At 44.7% G+C, this 27,536-nt stretch overlaps 1 protein-coding gene across 1 annotated transcript in view; it reads right to left on the bottom strand.

Moving 5' to 3' along the window:
• Positions 1-23,408, bottom strand: part of LRRC74A (leucine rich repeat containing 74A) — a 29,335-nt gene extending 5,927 nt beyond the window's left edge. Inside the window, 12 exon segments of the mRNA XM_074957125.1 lie at positions 3,846-3,931; positions 4,720-4,827; positions 7,088-7,231; positions 12,102-12,197; positions 12,566-12,760; positions 13,871-13,956; positions 16,990-17,071; positions 18,257-18,306; positions 18,757-18,853; positions 19,810-19,917; positions 22,259-22,434; positions 23,261-23,408. Of these exon segments, the coding sequence (XP_074813226.1) occupies positions 3,846-3,931; positions 4,720-4,827; positions 7,088-7,231; positions 12,102-12,197; positions 12,566-12,760; positions 13,871-13,956; positions 16,990-17,071; positions 18,257-18,306; positions 18,757-18,853; positions 19,810-19,917; positions 22,259-22,434; positions 23,261-23,408 (1,376 nt within the window).
• Positions 23,409-27,536: the final 4,128 nt, after the last annotated feature.

Below are 27,536 nucleotides of genomic sequence, written 5' to 3'. Positions count from 1 at the left end.
GTGGGTGCTCTGCACCCACCAGCAGCTCCCCGCCCTCCCACCCAAGCTCGCTTCCACTCCGCCTCCTCCCCTGAGCACGCTGCTTCTCCCCACTCACTCCCAGCTCTTGCGCCGCGGAACAGCTGTTTCCCGTGGCAAGTCTGGGGGGGGGGCAGAACACAGCGCACTTGGGGGAGGAGGCGGGGCCTGGGTGGGGATTTGGGGAGGGGTCCAATAGGGGCAGGAGGGGCGGAGTTAGGGCGGGGACTTTGGGGCAGGGGTGGAGTAGGGCCAGGAGCGGGGCCAGGGGCGGGGAGGGTGCGCGAGCTCCCACTGGTGCAGAAAAAAGTTGCCACCTGTGCACCAATGGGTATTAGCCAAGATGGTCAGGGACCCAAAGCTCTGGGTGTCCCTTGCCTCTGAGTGCCAGAAGCTGGGCGTGGACACCAGGAGACGGATCACTCGATAATTGCCCTGTTCTGTTCATTCCCTCTGAAGCACCTGGCACTGGCTGCTCTGGGAAGGCAGGATACTGGGCTAGATGGACCATTGGTCTAATCCAATATGGCCGTTCTTATGTTCTTTTTAATTAAACATTAATTTCCTCTCCCGCTCATCACCTCTTCACTATTCAACCCACTCAGTGTCCACACACAGAAATCCCTAGCTTCAGTTCCAGTATTCTTACGTCTCATCTTCCTAGCATTCAACCCATTGCCTCCACATAGCAAGATTTGAGGGGATTATTTAAACTAGGATCTGGGGGAGAGTTGATGGCAGCAGAGAAGCTCTTAGGTCAGACAAAGGCGTCTGCTCGGGATAAAGGTACGAGTAAGAGAGAGGACAAAATTTAGTGGAGGAGAGAGAGATTGAGAACACCGAGGTAAATTCTGGAAAAGTAATAGAATTATGATGGTAGTGATCTAATGCTTGGAGATCGGTCTTGTGTTGAGTGTGACTGTTGCCTCAGTTTATGGCTTCATTGCTTGTAAGAGTTTGCATTGTTGTGAGGAAATACACTTGAGTAACTTTAACTTTAAGTCAATGGAGTTTTTGGATGGGAATTTTGTTGGGGGCAGAAGTAAGACTTACCAGATAGTAATTGCCAGGATCATTCTTCTTTCTTTTTTTGACAATTGATTCCCCCATAGCTTTTTTCCAATCCTCTAGTATAGCAATTCTCCAGTTGTCCAACATTTGTTAGCAGCACAGTCAATTTTTAGCAATTCTCCAAACATCCTAAAGTGCATTTCATCTGGATCTACTAATTTGTACCTGTTCATATTTTCCAAGGTATTACCTGTTTATCATATTTAAAAGGTCTCCATTACTTCTTAGTAATTGTCAGACCTCTTTATTTTTCTTGTTAAAGACAGATTTTAAAAAGCAATTCAGTATCCCGGCAATTTTAGGTCTGTCATGGATTTCATCCCACTCCTGCCTTTCTAGTATATCTTTCCTGCTGGATATAATTGTTTAAACCAGGGATCGGCCTGTGGTACATGTGCCAAAGGCGGCACGCGAGCTGATTTTTAGTGGCACTCTGCTGCCAGCAAGGGTCCCAGCTGCTCGTCTGGGGTCCGTCCACTGGCCCTTGCCAACTGGGGTCCTGGCTGCCGGCCCCGCTCAGCCTGCTGCCGGCCCAGGGTTCCGTCCATCCAGGCCAGCAGCGGGATGAGCGGGGCCGGCAGCTGGGACCCCAGACCGGCAGCGCGGGCAGCAGACGGAACCCCAGACCGGCAGCACGCTGAGCCGCTCAGCCCGCTGCTGGTCTGGGGTTCCGTCTGCAACCCGCACTGCTGGTCTGGGGTTCCGTCCACTGGCCCTTGCCAACCGGGGTCCTGGCTGCCGGCACCGCTCAGCCTGCTGCCGGCCCGGGCTTCCATCCATCCAGGCCAGCAGCGGGATGAGCGGGGCCGGCGGCTGGGACCCCAGACCGGCAGCGCGGGCAGCAGACAGAACCCCAGACCGGCAGCGCGCTGAGCCGCTCAGCCCGCTGCCGGTCTGGGGTTCTGTCTGCCACCCGCGCTGCTGGTCTGGGGTTCCGTCCACCGGCCCCTGCCAGCCGGGGTCATGGCTGCCGGCACTGCTCAGCCTGCTGCCGGCCTGGGGTTCCGTTGGGGGGGCCCTGTAAATGTAACATTTATTACTGGCACATTAAATTAATGAAGACTTGGCACTCCACTTCTCAAAGGTTGCTGACCCCTGGTTTAAACCCTTATTCCTCTTAACCTTTTGGCAGCATTAAGTGTGGCTGCTCCCCTCTTTAATTCTCCTCTTGCCTTCAAGGTCCCTGTATCAAGGCTGCTAAGATCTGTCTGGTGGTGTCTGCACAGGACTTCATTTAGACCTCTACCACACTGCTCCAGAAAGGGGGCAATAGTAGCATATAACTCCACGGGACTCCTCCATTACAGCCCTCCTTCTCCTTCTCCCTCTCTGCAAATAAGTGCAGCACTCCCACATTGTGGAGCAAGATGTGCTGGTACCTGGCCTCTCATGGAGCTATCTTCTCTCCACTTGGTCAACAGGACTATACTCCAGCCTTCACAAACCTGTCCCAGACATGCAGGGGAATGTAAGCTTTATTTTTTAGATTCAGTAGCCTTGACTATCAAAAGTCCCCCATTCCTCTACTTTCCCAAGCCATAAGTCACTTTGTTTTAGCTTCTTTCCCGCACTTATCCTTCCACCTTTCACCAGCTGACCTGCCTCCTGTCTTCTCTCCTAAGGTTCCTCCTCCTCCTTTTCTTTAGGCTTCTGTGCTGGCTGCTTCTCTTTTAAATTACTGATTTAAAAGGTGAAAGAAGAGAAATCAGGATTTTAAACCAGTTTAATGAACCTTCTCCCTCCTCCTAGATGCCTGAAAGACACTGAGAAGGCCATGAAAAAACTGTCTGAGGTGGGAGCGATCCGGACATCAAAGTTAGATCTGTCCCATCTCTTAGCTATATGTGTGACAGTAACACTATGGCACATGAAATAGACCCAGCTGGATAGACTAGATTAACATTTGCAAAACTGGCCCATCTGCTTCAGACCTTAACTCTAGACTATAATATGACATATTTAAAATCCATGGCAGTGTTTGAAGAGTGAGGATATTCTGGCAAAATTATCAGAGCTTTGAGATCATCAGTCGCATCTTAGACTGCAAATCTAGGGGCAATTTCCTTTCCCAGGACAAGTGGCTTGGCCTGCAGCTCCTAACAGCCTTGGAATGTCCGACCACTCAGACTCTCAGAACTTCCACACTACTGCTAAAGGCTGATATTTATTCAGAATTACGGAAGGCACTGTGGTTTGAAAGCAGGTTTGTGCGGAAGACCGGGACCCCTAAGAAGAAGGATCATATAAGGAAGCAAAGAAATGGAGGTCTCTCAGGATGGAATAGAGGGTCTGAAAGCAGAGATTTGCTGCCTTTCTGGAATCTTCTTCTGGGTTTCAGAGTGGAGGGTGATGCTGAGATGATACCTGGAGAGTCCATAACTGTCACACAACAACATGTGCAGCACTGAAAATGCCATTCCATTGTGAGATTCATGCCATTTCACGGCAGGCTTGGGAAACATGAGGGATATTGTGGTATATGAGAAGAGTGCAGAAAAATATAGACGTTCTGGCCTGGATCAAAAGGGTTGCTATGCATGCAGCTGGTAATCTCACCTCTAGGCTACTCAGAAAGGCAGTCTGGATCATGTCACAGAGTAGGAGGGATCCCTGAATGACCAGTGCCATGTGCCCCAGCTGTGTCCTCCCCTCCAGAGTGAACTAGCCTAGGTTCATTCAGTATCAATCAGAACTGAGACAAATAAAGAAAAGAAGAAAACGAGAGAGAAAGCAAGTGCAGGAGATGCTTCACTCACCTGTAATCCACCATCCCTGTCCGGTGCTGGTCCAATTTGTGCACCAGTTCCACAATCTGGGCTCGATCTAGTGGAATTCTTGATTGCTGGTGGGAGAAGGGAGAAAGGAGATTTTGATTATCTCTCCTCTTGTGGCTCCCAGTGGCTGAAATACAAATGGTGCCAGACAGCGTGGCTTCTTTGCACAAAGAACTCTTTTTACCAGCATGAGAAGCAATCACTATTTAATAAGTAGGTGAATAGCCTGGAGCAATTAGAAAGGGAGGGGAGAATTTTAGCAGGTGGCCAAATCCACCTTTCCGAGCATTCAAGAAAAAATGCAGTTGTTTTTTGCACCCTTTCTTTGTCAGGTGTAAACAAGATTAAACATTGAACTGTGGATGTTTTCTCACAGGCAGTGTTGAACTGATCACCATAGTTGGGGCAAAGGAGGGATTTTTTCCTCAGGATGTGTTGGCAGGGACTGAAGTGGCTTTGTTTTTTCCCATAGCACTGTGCAGAGATCATCCATAAAGATCCAATAGACATATTCCACACAATCAGTCTCCTTTCATCATCTATGTTTCTTTTAAGTACCCTGGAGGAAACAAGATAGGTGGGAGTTGGAATACTGGGATTTTACATGGTTAATGTTATTCCAGAATGGATCCATGGCTATTTTGCCACCCACATCATATATTAAGTCTCATGGCATTTCCTTTGTGCCTCATTCAGGGATAAGTGTTTCTCATGGCACATGTGGAGTTAGCCTAGTGGTGTGAGCTTCCTCACAGAAGGGCTCAACCAGCATCAGCTGGGGGCTTCAGCAGTGTGAGCTTCCTCATAACAATACCCTACCATGAGAAAATTAGAAGACACTGTTTCTGAAGCACACCTGCATCATGGCTTTCCGGAATTCTGCCACAGGGATCTTCATACTTCCATCTTTGTCCATGTTCCTAAAGAAATCCCAGAGTCTCAACTTGCGCTCATCCAAGTAGTTCTAGAAGAAGCAGAGAAACAAAGATAAAACTGAAATAGTGTTCAGTAACTGCCTCCATCACTTCCTTAGGGAGACTATTCTGCAGTCTGGTATCTTTCTAGGTATTTATACTGTGCTCATTATTGTGGTATCTGAGCATCTAATGCAGTGCTTCTCAAGCTATCTGATGTCGGGGACTGGCAATTTTTTTCCCCAATGTGCGCGCAGACCGGCAGCCGATGGCTCGCGGACCGGCACCGGTCCGCGGACCATCACTTTGAGTAGCACTGATCTAATGGAGCCATTTGTCCTGATTTTCAGGCTAAATTTTCCTTTGCTCAGGCTCATCCAGTTCTTCCTACTTAGACCCCATTGGAACAACCCTAAATAATTCTTCTATCTCCTTGCTCTTTATCCTTCAAATATTTATATATGATTCTCAAGTCCCTACCACACAAGTCATTGTTTGATCAAATGATAAATATTTAGTTCTTTGGATCTATCCTCCTAAGTCAGTCCCTTCCTCCAGGTGCCTGATCATTTTTATTGCCCTTCTCTGAACTCCCTCCAGTCTGACAATGTCTTACTGGCCCCAAGGAGTCCAGAACTGAATGCAATATTCTAGGAGAAATGAGCTAGAGTGCCACTGAGAAGTGAAGTCAGGAAAGTAACTGAAATACTTCTCTGATGGATTGTATTTACTGAGGGACAACCTATCCTATATCCTCAATTACTGAGGGACAGTCTACACTCATTACTATATTTGCTTTCCACAAGCTACTTTTAGTGTAACTTTTTATGAGTGATGTACTTGAATATTTGGATGCTAATATTTAAACTGTATTGTTAAATTTATCAGCCTTAATTTGGGATATTGCAGATTATGTATCATCTGTATTTTATTGTTTTTTAAACCAAACTTTGTACTTTTGGATAATTTAAGCATTATACCCAGATGTATATAATTTTAACTTTATTAAAGTTAAATTAGCTTTAATAATTAGCTTTAATAATTTTTTTTATTCCTGATGCCATGTAGAGAGGGAATAGCATTTTCTTGCTGTAAATTGTGGTGCTTCTGCACATGCAACCCAAAACAGCTTTGTCTATTTTTGATATCATATTCTGTTGCAAACACGTCGTCTTTGCTGTTCACTCTCATCCCAGGTCTGTGCTGGCCACCAAGATCTGTACACACAGTGAACAATTCTCTGTGGCTCTCACCACTTCTCCCACCTTCAGTGCAACCAGCTGTTCCAAGTGCACCCAGGCTGTACACTAGGTCTCCTAGCAACTTGTATAGATCCCAACACACTTATTCAAAGCCACATATAGTGTTGCAAAGGCTAACTGGATAATATTCTGCTTAGACACTAAGGAATGCAGCCAGGTTAGTAGTAGCAGCCTGGTCATGAAAAAAGTTTTATCCAGATCACCAGGTCTCATTTTATAACTCTCCTGTCCCAGCAAGGGGGACATCGCCACCTGCTGTCATTTGTAGAAATTACAGGCCTTTGAAAATAGCCAGTTATATAAAGTTTCTGGCAATCTTTGTTAATAAATCATATAATATCTTGTGTAGCTTAATCTTGAAGGCTCCAAAAGTGTGACAACTAGGGGTCCTATTAAGTTCAACGGGGGTAGTGGGGGTTTGTGATGATCTGAACTGAGCTTCACCAGCATGTTTCAGACAGCTTATCTGATGGTTAGACAAAGAAGCAGTACTGTCAGGGGATTATAGAATAGGACTGGGAATCAGAAGAGCTGGGTTATATTCTCAACCCTGCCACTGACTTGCTGTTTGAAATTAGGCAAGCCATTTAACTTCCTTGTGCCTCAGTTTCCTCACCTGTAAAACAGAGATAATACTGACCCATTTTTGTAAAGTGCTTTGAAAGCCTTGGATTAAAGCTGTCATCCAAAGTCACAGAATTAGTATTACTAATGATTTTTAGTCACTACTGACCTGAGTGAGATTCAAACCATCAGACTAGAGGTTAAAAAGAAGTTTGTAGCCTATTCAGACTCCTGTGAGCCATCCAATCACCAGCCATGTGTTTCCGCTAAAAACCAGAAAGATTTGTTAAGTAATTCTACATGGAATTTAATGTGTGGCTATGGAATGCTCCATTTCACAATACAAGAGGAGACTGCATGGCCTCTTCTGGAGGGTCCTGACTGGATTAATTTTCTGCTGAGAAGAAAGCTCACCCCTCTCTGCAGTAGCCCGGAGTTTGTGCACTGGTGTGGAGAGACTATGGGACCAATCTGGACTGCTCACCTGAATCAGCTTCATGGGCTCTGGACGCTGTTCAGGCTTCTTGGAGATGAAGCCTTGAACCCCACCATAGATGACATCTAATCCAGGGTGCACCTGACACACCACATCCAGCAGCTTGAGGAAGCTTCCATTCACAAGCACATTCTAATGTAGGGGAAAGAGGACACTACACTCAGCACAGGCATCCCAGCCATATTGTCCAGCCTGCCTTGGTGTTTAATGAAAGTAAGAAACCTCCTGTATTAATGAACCCCATCTTATGTCAATATTAACTATTCTCCCTTGGGAAAATAGTTGGATTCTCTCTTGGGAAAAGGACTTGCTTTATTTGCCACCAGTTCTATCCAAGCCTTAGTTGGATGTCCCTGAAATGGACACAGGCTGTGCCATTGTGCCAGAGACATTGTGTTATCTTTTTATGTTGTTGTTGCTGTTAAACTATGATCTGTGACCATATGCCTCATACCTTCTCTCCTTTAGTGGATCCCACTGGGGGCCCAAGACTCTCCAGTGCTTCAGCCTCTGAGCATATATTCCCTTTCTTTATCCTCACCACCCATCACCACTGCTGATACACAAAATTTACTTCCGTTTGACACAAGACAAATGCCTATCAAGCTGAAACACATCTGCCACCTTGCTCGAATAGTCGGTCATCAGAGTGGTCCCCTCCCCACTTGGTCAACATATGACCTGTTCATTATTGCTTGGCTTTCTGCAGAAAAAAGAATATTAAAACTGTGATCTAAAGTCAAAGGGGTTAGTTTCCCCAATAATGCCTCTTTACAGTCCACCCTACAGGGACAGGGGAATCTGGGAGGGGTTCTGGGAGCTGTGGGGAGCCGTGGCAGACCCTCCACCTGCCCTGGGCGGGAGGCCCAAGCAGCCCCCCACCCAGTATCCCAGCCCGCCACGCAGGGCAGGTGGAGAGACCCAGGCTCCCCACAGCTGCCAGTGTGGCTCTCCCCGACCTGGCTCTAGCAGGGAGGGGGCAGCTCAGAGCTGCAGCCCTGCCATGGTAATAGCCAGGCGGGCAACTGTGGGGAGCCATGGTGGACCCTCCACCTGCCCTGGGCATGGATCCCAAGCAGCCCCCAACCAGTGTCCCTGCCCCCCAAGCACCCGCCCAGGGCAGGTGGATCCGTGCCACGGTTCCTCACAGCTGCCCGCCCGGCTCTTACCGTCAGAGCCCTGTGTGGATACAAAATTTGTATCCGCATCTGCACTGCTATCCGCAGAAATGGTCCATGGATATAAAGCGGATACCCACGGTTTTGCAAGGCTCTAAGTATGTGGTGCCGGTGAAAGGTTACATATCGGCAGTATCTGGAGACTAAGTGTTTGGTTTTCAGAGATGCTCAGCACTTGCAGCGCCCACTGATTTTGATGGAGTAGTGGGGGCTCAGCATTTCTGAAAATCAGACTTACCTCAACTACCCCAGAGCAGGCATAGCAAGAACAGCACTAATACAATATTCTATCTTAAGATTTTATAGCTACCTGTAGGGGGTAAACCTCAATATTGATGCAAAACTGGTTATTAGTGAAATCATTATAATTGATTTTTATTATGTTAGGTTATTACAAACTTGTCTTTGCCTTTACTGAAATTTTTAAGAGACAATTAAAATTATGTTCATATACATGATGCTTGGATAATATGATTGCTCAAATGCTTGTTAGTTGCTTATTAAATTATATAAAACATCAAGCTAGGTAAGGAGATTCCTGGAGGCCTCTGCTTTCTGTCAGTGTGACAGGCTTCCAAAGCTCAAGGAAAATAACACCATGTTTATTACCCCAAGTGAAGTTACCAAGACTCTGAAATTCATCTTGATACCTTCTATTTTGGTTTAGTATTTCATACTATTTTCTTTTATCATATGTTTTAGTATTAGTTATTGTGATTCATGCTTTTTATAGAATATTTGATATGAGTCTTTACTTGCAAGTTGTAAATGCTGTAAGTGGTAAACTGTGTAAAAGAATGTAAGGAGGATTAATGCTTTGGATGTGCTGTCCAGAGATAAACTAAGAAATCAGAAAAATGGGCCTTTTCACCCCTTTCCTCTGCAAAGAAAAGAACCTCTTGGTTTCGACCCCACACAAAGGATTCTAGAAAAAATTCTTACTGAAAATGATTTCTCTTATAGACATTCTAAAGTCTTCTTTCTTCAAGTGATAAGGAGAAAATTTATGATTGGTAAATGTTGTGTAGAAGACTTTTGTTTACATCTCATTCCGTGTTTCCATTTAAAGGTGAAAACCGTTGTTTATTTCTTGAATACTTAAGATGATATAAGATTCTTTTTAGACGTATAGTTGCAAATATTTTTATCAAAATGCAAGCCTAATATAATAACTTTCTGATGCCATTGCTATGTGAATAATGAAATGTTTTGTGTACAAATATATCAGAAATGATTCTGTAACTGGTGACTAACATAGGAAGCCATTAAAGTATAAAAACAGTGATGTTAATGGGGGGAATTAATTAGTCAAGAAGAAGAGATGATGTCTTCTTTGATGACTATTTGAATTTAAAGATTTTCTCTGAGAAGTTTAAAAGGGCTATTGGAGAACTGAAAGTCCCTTATATAGGAAACAGGGGTGTTTGTACTCATTTACTAGCAGATGAAATTCTGTTTCAATCTCTGATGAGACTGAATGGACTGAATAAAGGAAAGATTAAAACTCTAAACTTTAAATACTCTCTGAGAAGTTCCCACCACAAGGACATCTGCTGCATGTGCATTCACAGATTGCATATTCAGCAGCTGAAGATGCTACTAAGACTGTTTTATGAAGGTGCTAAGCCAGTGAAAGGGTGACAGCAGCTGATATTTGAGTCCAGCCAAGCCTTGAATGAGGTATACCTTCCTTCTCCAGTGATACTACGGAAGGAGAAGATTATAAATCTCTCCAAACTGAATAAGCAAGTAACAATACTCTGCTCCCATCTCTCAGCTTCAACAGCACACTCATCACAGTACCTTCCTCTAAGCTCAGCTGTTCATCTCATCTCTGTAAGAAAGCAGCAGCTGTAATAGACAGCTGAGGAAAAAAACCTAAAACTGAACATTAAGAAGAAGTAAGCTTCCAGTTCAGCACTATTTCTGCAACATGACACAACAGTGTCTACAGCAGTGGCTCTCAACCTTTCCAGACTATTGTACTCCTTTCAGGAGTCTGATTTGTCTTGCGTACCTCCAAGTTTCACCTAACTTAAAAACAACTTGCTTACAAAATCAGACATAAAATACAAAAGTGTCATAGCACACGATTACTGAAAAATTGCTTACTTTCTCCTTGAGCAGTATAAACAAGTCATTTATGAAATTTCTGTACTGACTTTGCTTGGGCTTTTTATGTAGCCTGTTGTAAAACTAGGCGAATATCTAGATGAGTTGATGTACCCCCAGGAAGACCTCTGCTACTCCGAGAGGTACACGTACCCCTGGTTGAGAACCACTGGTCTACAGCAGCATTGGTGAGATGAAGTTTATCAAAGCACTGCCAAGTGATTAGATTCAAATTTTTCTTTTAATGGTTTTAATGAGATATTGAAAAACTATTTTCAGAGTAACAGCCGTGTTAGTCTGTATTCGTAAAAAGAAAAGGAGTACTTGTGGCACCTTAGAGACTAACCAGTTTATTTGAGCATGAGCTTTCGTGAGCTACAGCTCACTTCATCGGATGCATAGCATATCGTGGAAACACATATGCTATGCATCCGATGAAGTGAGCTGCATCCGATGAAGTGAGCTGTAGCTCACGAAAGCTCATGCTCAAATAAACTGGTTAGTCTCTAAGGTGCCACAAGTACTCCTTTTCTTTTTTCTTTTGAAAAACTACTGTAATTTAAGGTATTAACTGCTTCTTCTGTTAAACATACTATGCATTCCTGGAGAGGAGACATCAGCTAACCCTTGTAAATAAAGAGAAAATGTGTGATTTAATTTGGATTTAAGATACTTAATATTCATTAATTACTTGTCTCAAGACCTCTCATTGAATGGCTTCTTTTAAGTAACTGAATTTAAATGTCTTTGGTTTCATAGAATTTAGTTAAGATTACTCACCTTTGTCCATTTATAATGTGTTTATGTTATCCATGATAAACCAAATAGGAGTCACCTATCCTTGAATGAAATTCTTTTGTCCATCTATAAACAGTTTTAGTTACCTGTGATATACTTAGACAGGACTCATTACTGATTTGGGGAATAATATTGTTTGGTCTTATCTTACCTAAAGAAGAGTAGCTCCATTAGAAGAGGACCCGCCCTTGAAGTAAAAAAGCTCTTCACAGAGAGGCATGCAGAAGAGATTGTAACTGAAGTAATGATTGTTATTGCTTGTTTGTTCTGTTTTATTTTTATTTTTTTCTTTATTTAATAATAAAATACTCATAGTGCTTATTTTGCTTCTCTTTAATTGTGGTATCTCCTAAGATCTGGCAAAGAACCATGTATGACCCTAAAATAGTGAGCGTCACATTGGGCATGAAGAGAGGCAATGATTAAGATTTGTCCTATCATTTCTTGGTATGGCTATAATATGTTAGTAATTTTTGGAATAAAAAAGTTACTCAGGAACTTGAAACCCCCGTTTCTACACAGCAATCACCATAGTACCTGGGCACATATTCTAGTATACTGCCCTGGAAGGTCATATTGTAGCATGAGAAAGGAGTTTAGCCTCGATGGCAAACTCATGCTTTGTCCTCTTTTCTGCAATTCTAGTCAAGATGGCCAATTACTGCTAACTGTGATGGTGATATGGATAACTATCTACCAGGAACTAGACTGAGACATCACAACTTCCACTCATGCCATTGAAGAGCTGTTAAATAGTAACTTTTTGTCATTAGTGGCTGGAGCTGAACTGATACAGGTAACCCAGAAGACAGACCTCAAAGGGTTCTGAAAGGGTTTAGCGCTAGAATTCAGGTGGGTCCAAAAAGTTCTAATGTATATATTTTGGGATTCTACCAACCCTAACACCATCTTACTGAGATGTTGATCTCTTCCATCTTGGATTTTGGATTCTTCCTGATGGATGTGACAAGCGCAACGGCACCCTCTACAGTTAGGGGATTATGAGACAGCTGTGGTGGAAGACAAATGGAAACAGATTAGGAGGAGAATTTCACTTCCTGGCAGTGGGTGTGGGTGTCTCTCTTTCCCCGTCAGTCTAGACTTTAGGAGGGTCATGGCCCAACTCTGCCCTTTCAACAAGTTTATCTTCATTATCTGTCCATCTTGTCACGTTCCCATTAAACTCTGCAAAGCCAACTACAGGAATACATTCTGGTCACCTCCTTCTTCTCCTCTTTTGCCTGCCTCTGGCTTAGCATAAAACGATTTACTCTCCGTTTCAGTTTAGGCAGCTCATATCAGAGTTTTCCTCACCCCCCTGGCTAAGGGTTTTCCACTCCCTTCCCTTACTCCTTGCCCAAAAAGCCTTTGTCTTTACCTTCAGGATTTTGAGATTTCCATTGTCCTCTAACCCCCTGGCCAGCTTCCCAGCCCCTTCGTTGTTGATATGGTTGCTACTGATGTCCAGTTGGACCAGAACGTTGTTGAGTTTGAGAGCTTCTCCAAGGGCCAGAGCCCCCTCATTCCCAAAGCCATTCCATGAGAGGTCAAGTATCTTCAGTGTTCCATTGACCTCCAGAGAGAGAAGAGAGGTGATCACCACTGGCATCACAGCCATTGCAAATCCAGCTGATGCATCAATCTATTCCTCTTGTGAAGCCCCCTTTCATGACTGAGGCAGTGAACCAACTGGGGACTTAAGAGCTCTGCCTGCTTCTTCACTGTTGTATTTGCCAGATAGGATTCCACCCATGTCAGCGGCCTCACAGCAGGACCTAGCAAATGCCAGCTGGGGCTCCAGCAGTGTGAGTTTCCTCACAGATGTGACCTGCCAATGCCAGCTCTGAGCACAGTGATGCAAAATTCTTACTAGCAGTGCTGAGTGGGACGGAACCTGTGTGAGCTAACCAGGGCCAGCCCACAGCCCACTGGTGTGAACTTCCTCCCAGCACTGACTGTCAGTGCCCTCTAGGACTACTTTGTGTGAGCTACCAAATCCAGCCCAGACTTCAGTGATGTGAGCTTCCTCTCAGTACTGCCCTATTATTACCAGTGCCACAGAGACTCCCCACTAAGGGCTTTCTCTCAGGGGTGCCCTTTACGCTAGAGTGCACAGTCCTTTACATGCTACTCTGAAAATAGGTGATTATGAAAAGGCCAAGCAGCACCCATGAAGCCATACATTGGAGAGGGAGGTGCTGTGCCCGAACAGTCTTTCATGAATCATGTTAGCCATTACATCATCATCAGACAGACTTTGGCTCAGAGATGGGTGATGTTTGAGAGTGTGGGTAGGGAGGGGAATCTGTGCCTCTGCCCAAATTGGGATCTCTGAAGCAGATGAATCTAAAGTAAACTAAAGCTTGACAGGTGAGAAGCCTAGATGAGGGGTCACTGGGAGTAAGTGTCATGGAAGAAGACCCCTTTGTCAGAGGAGGGTATAGATGGGAGTATCTGTTGTTTCTCTGTTGCTTGGTTTTGAGTGTTGCCTAAAGTTGACCCCTCTGTAAAATTAGAGGGGCACAGGTTATTGGCAAACACAAGAAGTTGAATGGCTAGTGACGATATAAAAGAACCATTAGCAGAGCAAGGGCAGACCAGTGCTTCAGCCAGGACATGCCAACCTTCCAAGCTCAGCTAACAATCAGGGTCAGGCTTATCATTATTCAGGAGGGAGGCTTACTCTGAGACCAGCACCCAATGCCACAGCCCCCTTCATCTGCAAGTGGTTCCAGCTCAGGTTCAGAAACTCCAGTGCTTCATTGTTGGCTGAGGAAGAGGAAAAGAGATGTTAGCTGAAGAAGGAGAATGAACAGAAATGCATTTTAAAAGGCACTAGAGATTCATGTTATCGAAGGAGAGGGGAGACACGAGATAATCCCAGGCACACACCGTACAATACATACTACAAATGAACACATATAGATAAATAATATAGCTAGACACACATGGTAAGCATGCTCACAGACAGACTCACACAGTCTCTCTCTCTCACTCACCCACACTCACACGAACTTGCAGTTACTATACACAGAGCTGCATACAGATACATGCACAAATACATGCAAATATATTCATACAAAAGACTCTACATTTCCCCACCTCCCAAGACACTAGACACAGACTGCAGAAACAGGCTACAGATACTATTAGGGATCTTAAAGGAATAATAACACATCCTATATTAGAGAAACAACCTGCTGCTGCTACCCTCCATATTGATTCCACACTTGACACTACTGCTGCCATCCCCACTAATAACACCCCCGTCACTGATACATGATAGGGATACCAGGGATCACTGCCCCTTCCTCCAGTGGGAATCTGATAGTGGCCTGAGCACCAAATACTCCTCTTGTAAGGTGTGTGTGACAGACTGACAATTTCCTGCAATGTCATGAATGAACTTTATTGATTTAAATTAAACCTTACTAAATTAGGTTCAATACCTTTGTGGTCCATTATATTAAACGTGCAGTTGTGTATGTGTTAGTGGGAAATTGTATGTAATTTCTCTAAGGAGACTGACTAATGCCCTCTATGGAAAGGATTAGGAATTTCAAAGGGCTTTTTGGAATAATACATGTAGAGTGGATTTCCTAGGAAGTACCTGGGATTAAGGGGAATGCAAATCACCTATTTGAAATCCACCCTTTTGAGCCCTGTCTGGAGAGGAAAAGCCATTGTCTACTAATTACCTGTTCCTGTAAATTCCAGATCAAAGACCTCTGAACTGTATAAAGGGTGGACTAAATATGTTATGACTGTGCTTGTTATGAGCTGAAGCTGTGATGAATTTGAAACCACAAGAAAACCCCTGATGGAGACTGAAGAATTACTCCTGCCAGAGCCCACGTAAGGGTTCGGGTGATCTCTGATAAAATTATTAGCATGCGTGTAGGTTCTTTTATTGTTTTTAATGTTTTGTCTGTAACGCTTTGACCTTAAGAATCAAATAGGTTTGCTCAGAAAGAACTGTATGGTAACTTATAGCTCTGGGCAGTCACACCGTTAACCATCTCTGAAGAGAAAGCAAACAAGTGTGCTTGGGCAGCCTGTCTCTACCTGGAAGTACCTCGGTCAAAATGTAGTGGCATACAGGAAAGGCAACAGCTGGGGAGCTGGAGGCCTGGGAGAGGCCTGTTGGACCTCTGAGGGGAAATACAGGTGCAGTTGCCCTGAACGGTGACAGAGTGCAGTGGAATTCTCTGAGTTGGTAGCTGGTCTTGTGAGGCCCAAGGGTGCCCTGTACAAGGGGAGAGCGTGAAATAGCCTATGCTCCAGATGCTTCTTGGAGCAGGGCAGGCTCAGCAACATTCTGAGGGCTATCAACCTGATCGGAAAAGCAGAGATGCCCTGAAGAGCAGCTTAAGTTCCAGAGCCGATTCCTCCACCAAACCATTGCTAAGAGACCAAGACAAAGGGTTGCTACAGATCCATCAACAACATGAACTGACTTGCAGCAGGTGAAACCTGTCTCTGTTTTAACTCTAGCCAGAGTCTCCATGCTCACCAGAGAATCTGAAGAGCAGAGAATATGTTGGTGATGCTGGGTACGTCTCCACTTTGAGCTGGAGGTGTAATTTTCAGCTCGAGGAGGCAGAAGAACACAGTTCTCTGGCTTATGCAAAGAGCATATTACACTGGAGGGGTGAGGGAAGGGAGATGGTTAATACCAGTGGATGCTCACTTTCTGTAACAGATGGGTGGGATTCTACTTTCTAGATACACAAAAAAGCAAGATGCACTCTGCCTGCAGCTGATTAGCAAGCAAATAGAAATTCAACCCTTTGTGTCAGATGTGCACAGCTGTATGTGTGCCTGTGCCAGTCCAGCTGCAAAGCATGGCACATGGTGGCAATTTTACTCAGGGTAGGATGTGTGTGAATCCATTAGTGCTGTGTGTGAATCCATTAGTGAGAGAGGAGGCCTGCTACAGTGTTGGAAAATGACCTCTGATTGGGGCAAGAGGCTGGCTGCCAACATATTCCTATCTGATTTTATGATGATTCTCCATGGACAGCAGTTTGGATCTCAGCACCCTGGCAGGTTTGCCCAATTTAAAAAAAAAACGATTAAAAATGTTTTTGCAAAGATCTTTTCATTTTGTGCCTCAGTGGAGCTGGAAGTAAAGAAATTTATTTCCACATGAAAGCTGGGCTCAGACACAGCCTCTGCTTGCTCTGTGAGGGCCCCTGTTTATCTTTAGACCCCGTTTTCCCACTGGATTAACTGAAGCACAAACACAGTCCCTTGTCACTCATTGCAGGATTGAATTTATCGGTCTTCTAAAGATCTGGGCTGATCTTAACAGTAAATCCATGATGGTGGAAACACTGAATCAGGAAAATGAAAGTGTTATTTGGACCAAAGAAAGGATTTCAGTATAGTTTAAGAGAGCACTGTGTGGTTAAAAAGCATACATTTGCTGCCAAGGGGCCATTGTGATAGGCAGAAATGCTAAGAGAAAGAGAGAGATTTGTAAAGGTCTTTCCCTGTGATACTATTAGCACCTGAGATTTGGATTTTGGCAGATTGAGAAGTCTCAGCCCCAAGGAAGTTGAGAGAGTCACCCAAAGTGATATGGAATTAAGGGTGAATCAATGGCCCAACCAGGAAGGTTAAAGCCCTGGCTCCCAGTCCTTTACAGTAGCCATCAGGCCCCACAACCTTCTTGCTGTAAAATGTAAGAAAAGTGGTAGATTCACTTCTGCATCAGGGCTGGCCCCCAGAGGTCTCTAAGGGAAAGGGTGCCTGTACTGACCGCCCAGCTGGCTCCGTGGAAGTAATGAGTGGAGTTACCCAACATCTGTCCCAGATGCTCTCCTCCCTTCTCAGAGAACTCATTGTGGCTGAGGTCCAGCTCCTTCACTCGGTAATTGCCCTATGGAGAGAAATGGTACAGAGAGAATCAGATCTTCCATCCAGCTGCAGTCAGCTGCCATCTTAAGACCCCAGAAGAGAATGAAATATAGGCTTTCAGCTATTCTAGTGCACAGCAGTTTGTCAGCATGGAGACAGAGAATTATGATTCCCAGAACAAAGCAGGTTTGTCAGTCTTTTAACATGGTATTTTTTCCTCATGAAACAGAGGAGTCAAAAGGACTTTATGCAGCTAGGCCCAGTAACAACAAATGCTGTTCAAACTTCACTCTCACAGCTCTGTTCATGGACCCAGTCCTGTTCTGCAGCACACCCCTGCTATTCCAGTTTGGTCCCCATATTCCACCTATACCAATGTGCCTCATTCCTGACCAATAGCACTTCATGTTACAAATGCAGATCCTGGGCAGAAACGTCCAGCGAAGCCAAATTGTGTTATGGTTTTTGTGATAGAGACTAAATTGAGAAAGGAACTAAACTTCTTTTCACTTGTGACTTTCAAAGTGATTTAAATCAGACCACTTATGTTTCTTGAAAGCTTTGCATTCCCAAAATCACCTTCTGTACTCCTGTTACACACTCCAGAGGGTTCATCTCCTAGCCAGAACCAACAGCTGTCCTGAGAAAACATTAACCTGGTACACACTTCTCCATGTCCTCCGAGCCTGTCTCCTTTCTAAAGCAAGTGACAAGCACTCCTCAGAATTATGTCAGGAAATCATCTGGGTACTAAAAGGTGGGAATCAAACCAAGTAAATAAGGACTTTAAAATGGGGAGAGCCCTTAATTAAGGCTACAATTTTGTCATAGCTATTTTTAGTAAAAGTCATGGACAGGTCACGGGCAATAACCAAAAAGTCATGGCCTGTGACCTGTCCATGATTTTTATTAAAAATACCCCATAACTAAATCTTAGGTGCTGGGGAAGGGGGGCGCTCCCGCAGACGCTGCTGCTGTGGGGGAGGTTCCAGGGGATGCTGCTGCTCCGGGGGCAGGGGGGGAGGGCGCTCTGGGGTCATGCTGCTGCTGGGGTGGGACGGCCTGGGGCCCTGCTGCTGCTGCTGCTGAGGGTGGGGTGGCCCAGGGCTCCGCAACACGGCTGCTGGGGAGGGGGTGGCCCAGGACTCCGCAACACAGCTGCTGGGGAGGGGGTGGCCCAGGGCTCTGCTGCTGCCAGGTTACTCACCAGTAGTGCCTCGGCGAAGTACTGGGCAGTTTCCTCCCTAAAGTTGTTTCCTGCAGAGGAAAAGCATGTGTTAACAGAGCCCAAAGGTCTCCTTTGTGACATTGCACTGTGTCTGGGAGAATCTTCTGGGCTGGCTGGAATGGCATCCCATAATGGTGAAGAACAAATAGGGTTGAAAGAGGTTACCTCCCCACTTTCTCTTCTTTTGACCTCCTTTCTAGTGTTGTCTTGGGATCCACAGATCACTCAGACATTGCCTGAGGGCCGCACCTAAATTGCTCAGAGGTGGCTGTATTTTAGAGATCCTTATCTTGGTATAAATATAAGTATAAATCTAGACTTCAGTGCAGTTACTCTGCATTTACACCAGAGTACATATACATGAGAGCAGAATCTGGCCCATAGTCTATAATGTGCTTTCAGGATGAGAAGAGTTATAGAAGTGAAAAATATCATATCAAACTCCTCCCCCGCCCTCTTCCTAGAATGCATGGACCCACCTGAGAGCTGAACAGCCCGGAGACAAGAAATATTATCCAGGAATATCCTGGAGATGGCTTCCGCTCCTTCTGTGCCTATGTGGTTATTGGAGATGTTCTGAAAGGGAAGTATCAAGTATATGAAAAGAAAACCCCCCAGAATGGAGCTGCTTTTAGTGTTGTTTGTGGCTGAATGTGCAAGAAAGGCTAAGAGAATCCAAGACCAGCAGGACAGAGGCACTAGTCAGGCAGGGTCACTCTTAGACAGTAATTAAAACCAGAGGTTTCCTTCTATTCTGATACTTGTATGTGCAACCCCAGCACCTTTGTAATAGGAGCAAAACTCCAGAGCCAACAACTTCACTGAGGTCTTGGTCTTCAATGAACCAGCAGTTACTTTGTCAAAGATCTTTGATGCCGCACAAAGCCCAAGGCCTTACAAAATCCATTCCATATGCCCCAATTTTGGATACAGGAAACATTACTCAGAGCATATATAAAAAAGTAATTTTGTATTCCTCTCTTAATCTGTTCAGAAGGGCCTCCACACACCCTGTTGGAGCATGAAAATCTCCGATACAGAACATTTTCTCCATTGGCTAACCATACTGTAGAAGGATTTGTTTATGAGAAAGAAGGTAGTCATTTGTTCCTGCAAATTAACTAAATAATTCCATAGCTCTGGGGAGCCCATCATGCTCTCACTATTTTGCTTTTCTGCGGCTTGTACTTTTTAAACTAGAGGGGCACAAAAATTATGACATTCAGAATGTGAATTTTTTTGTGAGGAGGCAATTAGAACTTGGAAACTAATTAACTGATTTTCTTGAAACTCAGAAAATTCAAAATTTCCTCAGATATTTTATGCAGAAAATCTGAGGCAGATACTATTGTTTTATATTAAAAATGCACTGTACGATTTGGTATAGCACAAGGTGGGATTACGAGACCTGAAAGATCAATGGTCTGACCCAGTAAGGAAGGATACTGGATGAGATGACAAATGGTGGGAGCTTGTATGTCTCCTATGTTGCCATGTTCCAGTGTGTTAGAACTAGGAGGAAAATTGGATACCAGCTCTTGAATGTAGCAGTTCTCTCGTAGCATCTGTACCAGACACATGACTCCTTCAGCCAGGATCCAGTTATCTTCCAGCTCCAGATGAGTGATGGTTGTGTTGGACTAAAACAGCCCAAACAAGACAGAGAGAGACAGAGAATTGCTGGAATGTTAGTGAAATGGGCAATGTCCTCGGTGTAATTTACACAGTCCCCGTATACCTCCCATATAAGGCACTGCAGAAACTGTGCCTAACATAACTGTGGTCAATGAAAAAGGGCAGAGCTGGGGCTGAGGGTGTTGGGACATGAAAGAGACTTGGTTAAGTGGTGTAGCTGCCAAGTGATTCATGCTCTGCACTGCTGTTATAGGAGAATCAGGTTCAATTCCCAGTCTCAATCTTAGGCTCCCTGGGTCTGCCCAGTGGTTAGCAGAGAGCCAGGGTTGGGGTATCAATCTTGCTGTCTTACTTCCTGGGCTTGTAGGGGGTAGGAGTGCTGGAAAATCAGGCCCTGAGGGGGCCTGTAGGACCCTTCTACAGTCAGCAAAGAGGTTCCTTTTTTTGATTGGAAGCTTAGTGGCTGCAACAGCTTTGATAAATTAAATTGATAAATTAAACAGTAATAAGTCACCAGGGCCAGATGGTATTCACCCAAGAGTTCTGAAGGAACTCCAATATGAAATTGCAGAACTACTAACTGTAATATGTAACCTATCACTTAAATCATGTTCTGTACCAGATGACTGGAGGATAGCTAACTGCACACCAATTTTTAAAAAAGTCTCCAGAGGCAATCCTGGCAATTACAGGCCAATAAGCCTAACTTCAGTACCAGGAAAACTGGTTGAAACTATAGTAAAGAACAGAATGATCAGATACATAGATGAGCACGAGTTGTTGGGGAAGAGTCAACATGGCTTTTGTAAAGGGAAATCATGCCTCATCAATCTATTAGAATTCTTTGAGGGGGTCAGCAAACATGCAGACAAGGGTGATCCAGTGGGTATAGTGCACTTAGACTTTCAGAAAGCCTTTAACAAGTTCCCTCACCAAAGGCTCTTAAGCACAGTAAGATGTCATGGGATAAGAGGGAAGGTCCTCTCGGGATCAGTAACTGGTTAAACAATACAAAACAAAAGGTAGTAATAAATGGTCAGTTTTCAGAATGGAGAGATGTAAGTAGTGATGTCCCCCAGGGGCCTGTATTGGGACAAGTACTGTTCAACGTATTTATAAATGATCTGGGAAAAGGGGTAAACTGTGAGAGGGCAAAATTTACAGATGGTACAAAATTACTCAAGATAGTTAAGTCTAAAGCAGAGCTACAAAGGGATCTCACAAAACTGGCTGACTGGGTAACAAAATGGCAGATGAAATTCAGTGTTGATAAATACAAAGTAATGCACATTGGAAAACATAATCCCAACTATACATACAAAATGATGGGCTCTAAAAATTAGCTATTACCACTCAAGAAAGAGATTTTGAAGTCATTGTGGATAGTTCTTTGAAAACATCCGCTCAAAATGCAGCAGCAGTCAAAAAAGCTAACGGAATGTTAGGAACCATTAGGAAAGGAATAGATAATAAGACTGAAAACATCATAATGCCACTATATAAATCCATGGTAAGCTCACATCTTGAATACTGCATGTAGATCTGGTTGCCCCATCTCAAAAAATATATATTAGAATTGGAAAAGGTACAGAGAAGGGCAACAAAAATGATTAGGGGTATGGAACAGCTGCCATATGGGGAGAGATTAAAAAGACTGGGACTTTTCAGCTTGGAAAAGAGATGACTAAGAGGGGATATGGTTGAGGCCTATAAAATCATGACAGGTGTGGAGAAAGTGAATAAAGAAATGTTATTTATTCCTTCACATAACACAAGAAATTTCAGGGGTCACCCAATGAAATTAATAGGGAGCTGGTTTAAAACAAACAAAAGAAAGTACTTCTCTACACAACACACAGTCAACCTGTGGAACTCATTGTCAGGGGATGTTGTAAAGGCCAAAACTATAATAGATTCAAAAAAGATTTAGATAAGTTCATGGAGGATAGGTCCATCAAAGGCTATTAGCGAAGATGGTCAGAAATGCAATACCATGCTCTGAGTGTCCCTAGCCTCTGATTGCCAGAAGCTGGGAGTGGATGACAGGGGATGGATCACTTGATGATTGCCTGTTCTGTTCATTCCCTCTTACACACCTGGCATTGGCCTCTGTAGGAAGACAGGATACTGAGCTAAATGGACCACTGGTCTGACCCAGTATGGTGGTTCTTATGTTCTGTGTAGAGGGTTAGAAATGGTGGGGTTTCTCAGGGCTCCTACAAGGATAAAGTAGATTTACCCACCCCTCCCCCCCCACACTAAATAATAGCCTCCAACATTTGGAGAGGCCCAGTATGCCTGTTGGCTTTGAGTTGACACTACTTCCATCCTTGATCAGGTACTCACCACCAGTGTGATGGCAATGGCTTTGGCACCCTTGGGTCCTAGACCATGATGGTTCAGGTTCATGTAAGGCTCCTCTATGTTCCGAATGAAGTAAGAGACAGGCACCACTCCCACCAGTTTGCAAGCCTCTAAATATAGCTCTGCACCCTTTATGGTTGCAAAGGATCTCTCGGTGTCTACAGAAACAAAGGAGGCTTGTGAGCAGTGTACTCAGTGTCCCATCTCTCTTCCCCCCATCACTGCAGCTATTTCTTCACCTGCAGAGGTAACTGGTTGATTCCTTGCTGGGGTCCATAGGTTACCTCATGAGGAAGGGCTAGAAGACATGAGCCAAGCAACCCCACCCCCCACCCCCCGAAGAGTCAAGCTAGTAAGAATCTCTGTGCATTTCTCCCTTTTGCTCAGCGCTGGCCTTGCAATTTGATGGAAGGAGAGATTAGGATCATGTGAAATGTTCTCTCCCCCTCAACTGTGATGATGGGGGAGACTGGGACAGCCCAAGAGTTGCCAGGCTTAACCTCAGCACAAACTCCACTCTAGTTAAAGTACTTTTGCCAGTTATATTTGAGGACTCTCCCAAACATCTCCTTTTACTTTGATTCTTCTGGTTTTTAATTTTCTTTCTTTCTCCTTTCAATTTATAGTACATTAACAAAGTACCGATCCTAGGCTCCAGATATCTTTGCCATATATAAAAATGTGAGCAGAGTTTGATTAACCAGACATTTACTAGCTAAAGGGCTAAACCCACTAGCCAGAGAATGATTCTAAAGATAAGAGGGGCTCTACCAGCATGGTTTGGAGACAGAGGCCTTGGTGAGAAGTCCACCCTTTTCTTACCCAAACTGCTGGAAAACAGGAAGGGTGCTGGGATTCCTACTAGGGCAGTGTCCTTGGTCCCTGCTTAGGGACTCCACTTCTTATATTAATCTCTTGTTAATAGGTGCTGCACTGACTGTGAAGGAAAGGGTTTAGTTGGAAGTGTGGCCAGCAAATGCTCACCTTCAATCTCTAGGTCTGTGTCAGAGCTGTCTGCTCTTGTCTTTTCCTCTGCTGGGCTGTTGGATTGGTCAGCAAGCAACAGGGATTCCACTGACAGGCTGCCCTCAGACATCTCATTCTGGTCTGGAATGAAATTGATCTGCTTCATTCTGTGAATGCAAACTTAATGCATATGCAACACCCCACAAGACACTGCAGAGAGAACCTTTTTCTCCCTTCACTGAATCCCAGGGTCCCCTTAAAAATGTTTCAGGTACTTTCTTCCCCAGCCCCAAATCTATGTGCATCCCTCCACTGCATTTTACTTACTTGGAAGCTGTCCCTGGTGTATGGATGTTCTCACTTGAGCAGTTGGAGGTGCCTGGACACTCAATGGCTTGGCATCTTTTGGAGCAAACTCTCCAATAAGCTGGAAGCCCAAGTTTATGGAGGGCTATTTGTTCTCTCACACTAGTCGTTTACTGATTCTGGTGACCTGCATCTTCCCTCTCCCTGATTTCTGAAATTACCAGTCACTGGCAATCAGATCCTCCCACCCCCTGTGTCCTAGCCCTTTTGTTAACCCTCAAGCCAAAACTATGCCAGTTACTTTAAACTTTTCCTTCCCGAGTGGCTTTCTCTCAGCCTGCGTGCTGCCTTTGCTATTAGTCTGAGAGTACTTAGTTGTGTACTTCGAGTAAGGCGGAGGAGAAATGGTGTGAATGCCACTGTACACTAGGATTGAGCTGTCACTCAGGAGCAAGACTAGTAATCAGATCCCAGTGGATGTGATACAGCCTCTCTCACCCACAATTCATAATTTATTTTACAATTAGGGAGAAAGAGAGATTGGAAAACTACCCTATGGGGGAAATAAAATGATACAAGAGCCAAGAAGAATAATGTCACCACACCCAATCCTGGCTGACAAGTGGAGGGAAAAGTAATCTTACTATTTATCTTTCTCTTTTTTCACTGTTACCTCTTTGCTGCCTTTTCCTCTGACTTCTTACTTTCCTTTACTGACTGGTTATTGACCTGTAATTTTGTCCCTTCTCATTCAATATTAAAGCTGGACATGGAATCCACAGTTTAGCTGTCCAGCCAGAGATGTATGTAAGAGGATGACTGCCAGCTGGGGCAGGTGACAGGGCATCTCACTCACTCCACTCAGTTTGCCTCCAGCCCCAACCTCCCAACCTAAGACCCAGGCCCTTTTGCCAGACTTTGCTTGTTCAAATGAGTCATTTGCTGACTTTGTTTTTTAAAAGGAGGAGAAGGGGGCAAAGAAAGAAAAAAGTGTCTCTAAACCCTTTATAAACAACTCTAAAGACACACCAAATAGAAGTGACTAGGTGGAGACATACAATAGTTTCTCTTGTGTCCTTTCATTGTTATTATTTATTTGTATTGAGGCCCTCTGAGGATCAGATATCCACTGTGTTGGGCATTGTAGTGGGGCAGCTGCCCCACTCCTGCAGAGCCAATAGTAAAAGCAGCCCTGCAGAGGGCTGTGGCTGGGAACAGCTAAGCTGATTGGGGGAAGCAGCCACAGCTGGGGCCACATCCCAATCAGGCCACAGCTGGCCCTTATAAGAGGGCTGTGGGCCAGAAGCTAGAGGAGCCTCACTCTAGTTCTGGAGTGAGAAGGGTTAGCTGCCTGGGAGCAAGGTACCTGAGGTGGAACAGTGCTGGGGAGCTCCAGCCTGGTAAACCTGCAGGCCTTGGTAAAAGGCCAGAAAGGTACTGGGGCTGTAGAGGGGCAGCCTGGGAATAGGCAGGGGCAGCTGGTCCTAACCCCTTGCCAATGATGAGTGGTCATTACACTGCAGTCTGCCCCAGTGGGTGGGGGTTAGATGATGACTGGCAGTAGCCATTGAGGCAAGGTGAGTTTAGAGGGTTGGGGGATCCCCAGGGAGGGGAGACCCAGAGTGTGGGAGTACTGCTGGGGCAGAACCCTAGGGTAAAGTGCACTGTGGTCTGGGAGGGACATGGACATGGATGTGGGTGGCAGTTGAGACACTGGCCTGCAGAGGGTGCTCTGAAGGCTGGAAAGAGCTAATTCCTGAGACAACCAGCAGGTGGTGCTGTGCTGGTGAGTCATTGCCTTGCTACAGGCATAATAATAAAGATAAAGCCCCAGCTCTGAGGAATATATAATCTCTTTTTGTAACACTAATTCTTGCAGCCTCCCACCACCCAATAACATCCATTGTTGTTTTGTGTCCAACGGTGCCACCTAAGTAATTCCTGTGAAGTAAGGGCTCCAGATTTGAGCTCCTTGGGGCTTTTGTCTATGAAAAGCCATGCACACCTGTGGTGCTGTAGAAGTTAGTAGTATATCTAAAGTTCTGTTCAAGAAAAGCACAGGCAAGGGTTTTTAAAAGTGTAACATTATATTATTATGTACTAAATATATTCCTTTTTTAAAGAGACAAGGTGGGTGAGGTAATATCTTCTATTGGACCAACTTCTGTTGGTGAAAGAAACAAGCTTTCAGGTATGCAGAGCTCTTCTTCCAATCTGGAGGAACAGATTGTTTAGCATAAGTATTATTATTTTTATTTATTATTAAAGTAAATGTAGTAAAAGATGGCAGTTCTGGTGACTCATGTCCTTCATTTATCCAGACTACTGGTGCTGCCAGGGTAGCACCATGGCAAACTTCCCCCTGACACAGTGTCCTTTTCAGTGTACTTCCACCATAGTGGTGAGAGGGGATTTCAGTCTCTGTGGCTTGGAGTGAGACATGGTAAGTTGTGAATCCAGCCTCCTTGCAGGTGCTTTCTTTTACACATCCTCAGCGCTGCCTATTCTATTCTAGGCCCATCTCTTTTGTTTGTTACCTCTTTAAATTGTGCCACATGGCCATTAGACAAGTCAAAAGAATAATTCATACTTAAATGGTAAGCTGTCTGGGGCGGGGCAGTGAGGTGGAGTGGCCTCCCACTGACCGAGAGGGGGTGGGGCCACTTGCAGATCCCTGGTGTGCGGAGTGAGGCTGTGCTCACCCCACCCACCAGAAGTCAGTGGACGGGACAGGAAGTACAAAAGGTGGGTCTGCAAGCTCAGTTGGGCTGCAGCCGCTGAAGGAGCCAGATGTCTCCAGCCTGCTCCCGAACTGGGAGATTGCCATGGACCCCTGCGGTGCTGAGGACTGGCCAATGCTGCCCAAGCCACACGCTTACCATGCCAAGGAGGAGTTGCTGGGACAACTACTGGCCTTCTACCTGGACAATGCAGAGATCCCCTTATAGACCCAGGTATGCCCCAATGGGGAGATAGGAAGTTGCCTGGGGAAACTAGACAACCATCAGGTTGAGAGCTGGCCTGCAACCCAGTCAGTGTGTTGCAGGAGGATACCCAGTGGCAGACTCCTCCACCACTGTTAGGGTCCTGGGCTGGGATGTGGTGGAGTTGGGTAGGCCTGCATCACCCCTGCCACCTAACTGCTGTCCTTAGGTGTACACAGCTGCATAGGGCACCTGAAAATTTGGGGCACCCCAGGGTCTTAGTGTCCACCCTCCTGCCTCTTCCTATCCCTGTTCTGACCCTTCCTGCAGCCTGGTGAGCCTTCCTCCAGGGATTGAGTAACTTAAAAGTGAAAAAGCTTTTCAGCCTGCCAGACCTATTAGCACAACATTGAAACTGTTAAAGAGGCATTCAAGTGGTAATGAAGCCATTTAACAGGCATTTGCCAACCCCCAGGTATATACTGTCAGTTTCTGAATTTACTGACAAACAGTTGTGCATTACTGTAATATTTACTCAGAACATGTTAGTCTACAGGACCTTAGTTTAAAATTTGCTTTAAAAATATTTCATCTGTGTGTTGGTGAATATTATAAAATTACATCTCTAAAAACCTTGCATAGGTTTTTAGAAGCACAATCTGAGTATTCATCTTTAGCCTTAAATGCTTGGATCTTCAGACATAGTTTTTTAAATAAATCCTTCAAAAGACCACCCTTATCTAAAATACACTAATTTTAATTACTGTAGTACAAAAAACTTGCTTCCAATGTCTTTCTGTCCATCCCTTTCTGTCTTCACTCCGCTGTTGGAGAGCCCTTAAAGGGACAACACCCCTTTCCTTCCAGATAGCTGGACAAATGAGTTTCCCTGTCTTTACCTCTGACTATTTGATGAACTAGTTTTGAGAGAACCCTCCAGCAAAATCAGTACCTTACTAAAGATACCAAATGCTTTGTTATGCCTAAAATCTTTGGAAACATTTTTTAAAGTTGGTGAAACTTCATAAACATGTCTACTGTTATAGAGATCACACAAAGTAAAT

The sequence above is a fragment of the Natator depressus genome, chromosome 6, assembly GCF_965152275.1.
Source record: "Natator depressus isolate rNatDep1 chromosome 6, rNatDep2.hap1, whole genome shotgun sequence".
In the NCBI taxonomy this organism is placed as follows: domain Eukaryota; kingdom Metazoa; phylum Chordata; order Testudines; family Cheloniidae; genus Natator; species Natator depressus.
The sequence above is the reverse complement of the archived record's forward strand: the minus strand, read 5'-3'. Positions and strand labels throughout refer to the sequence as shown.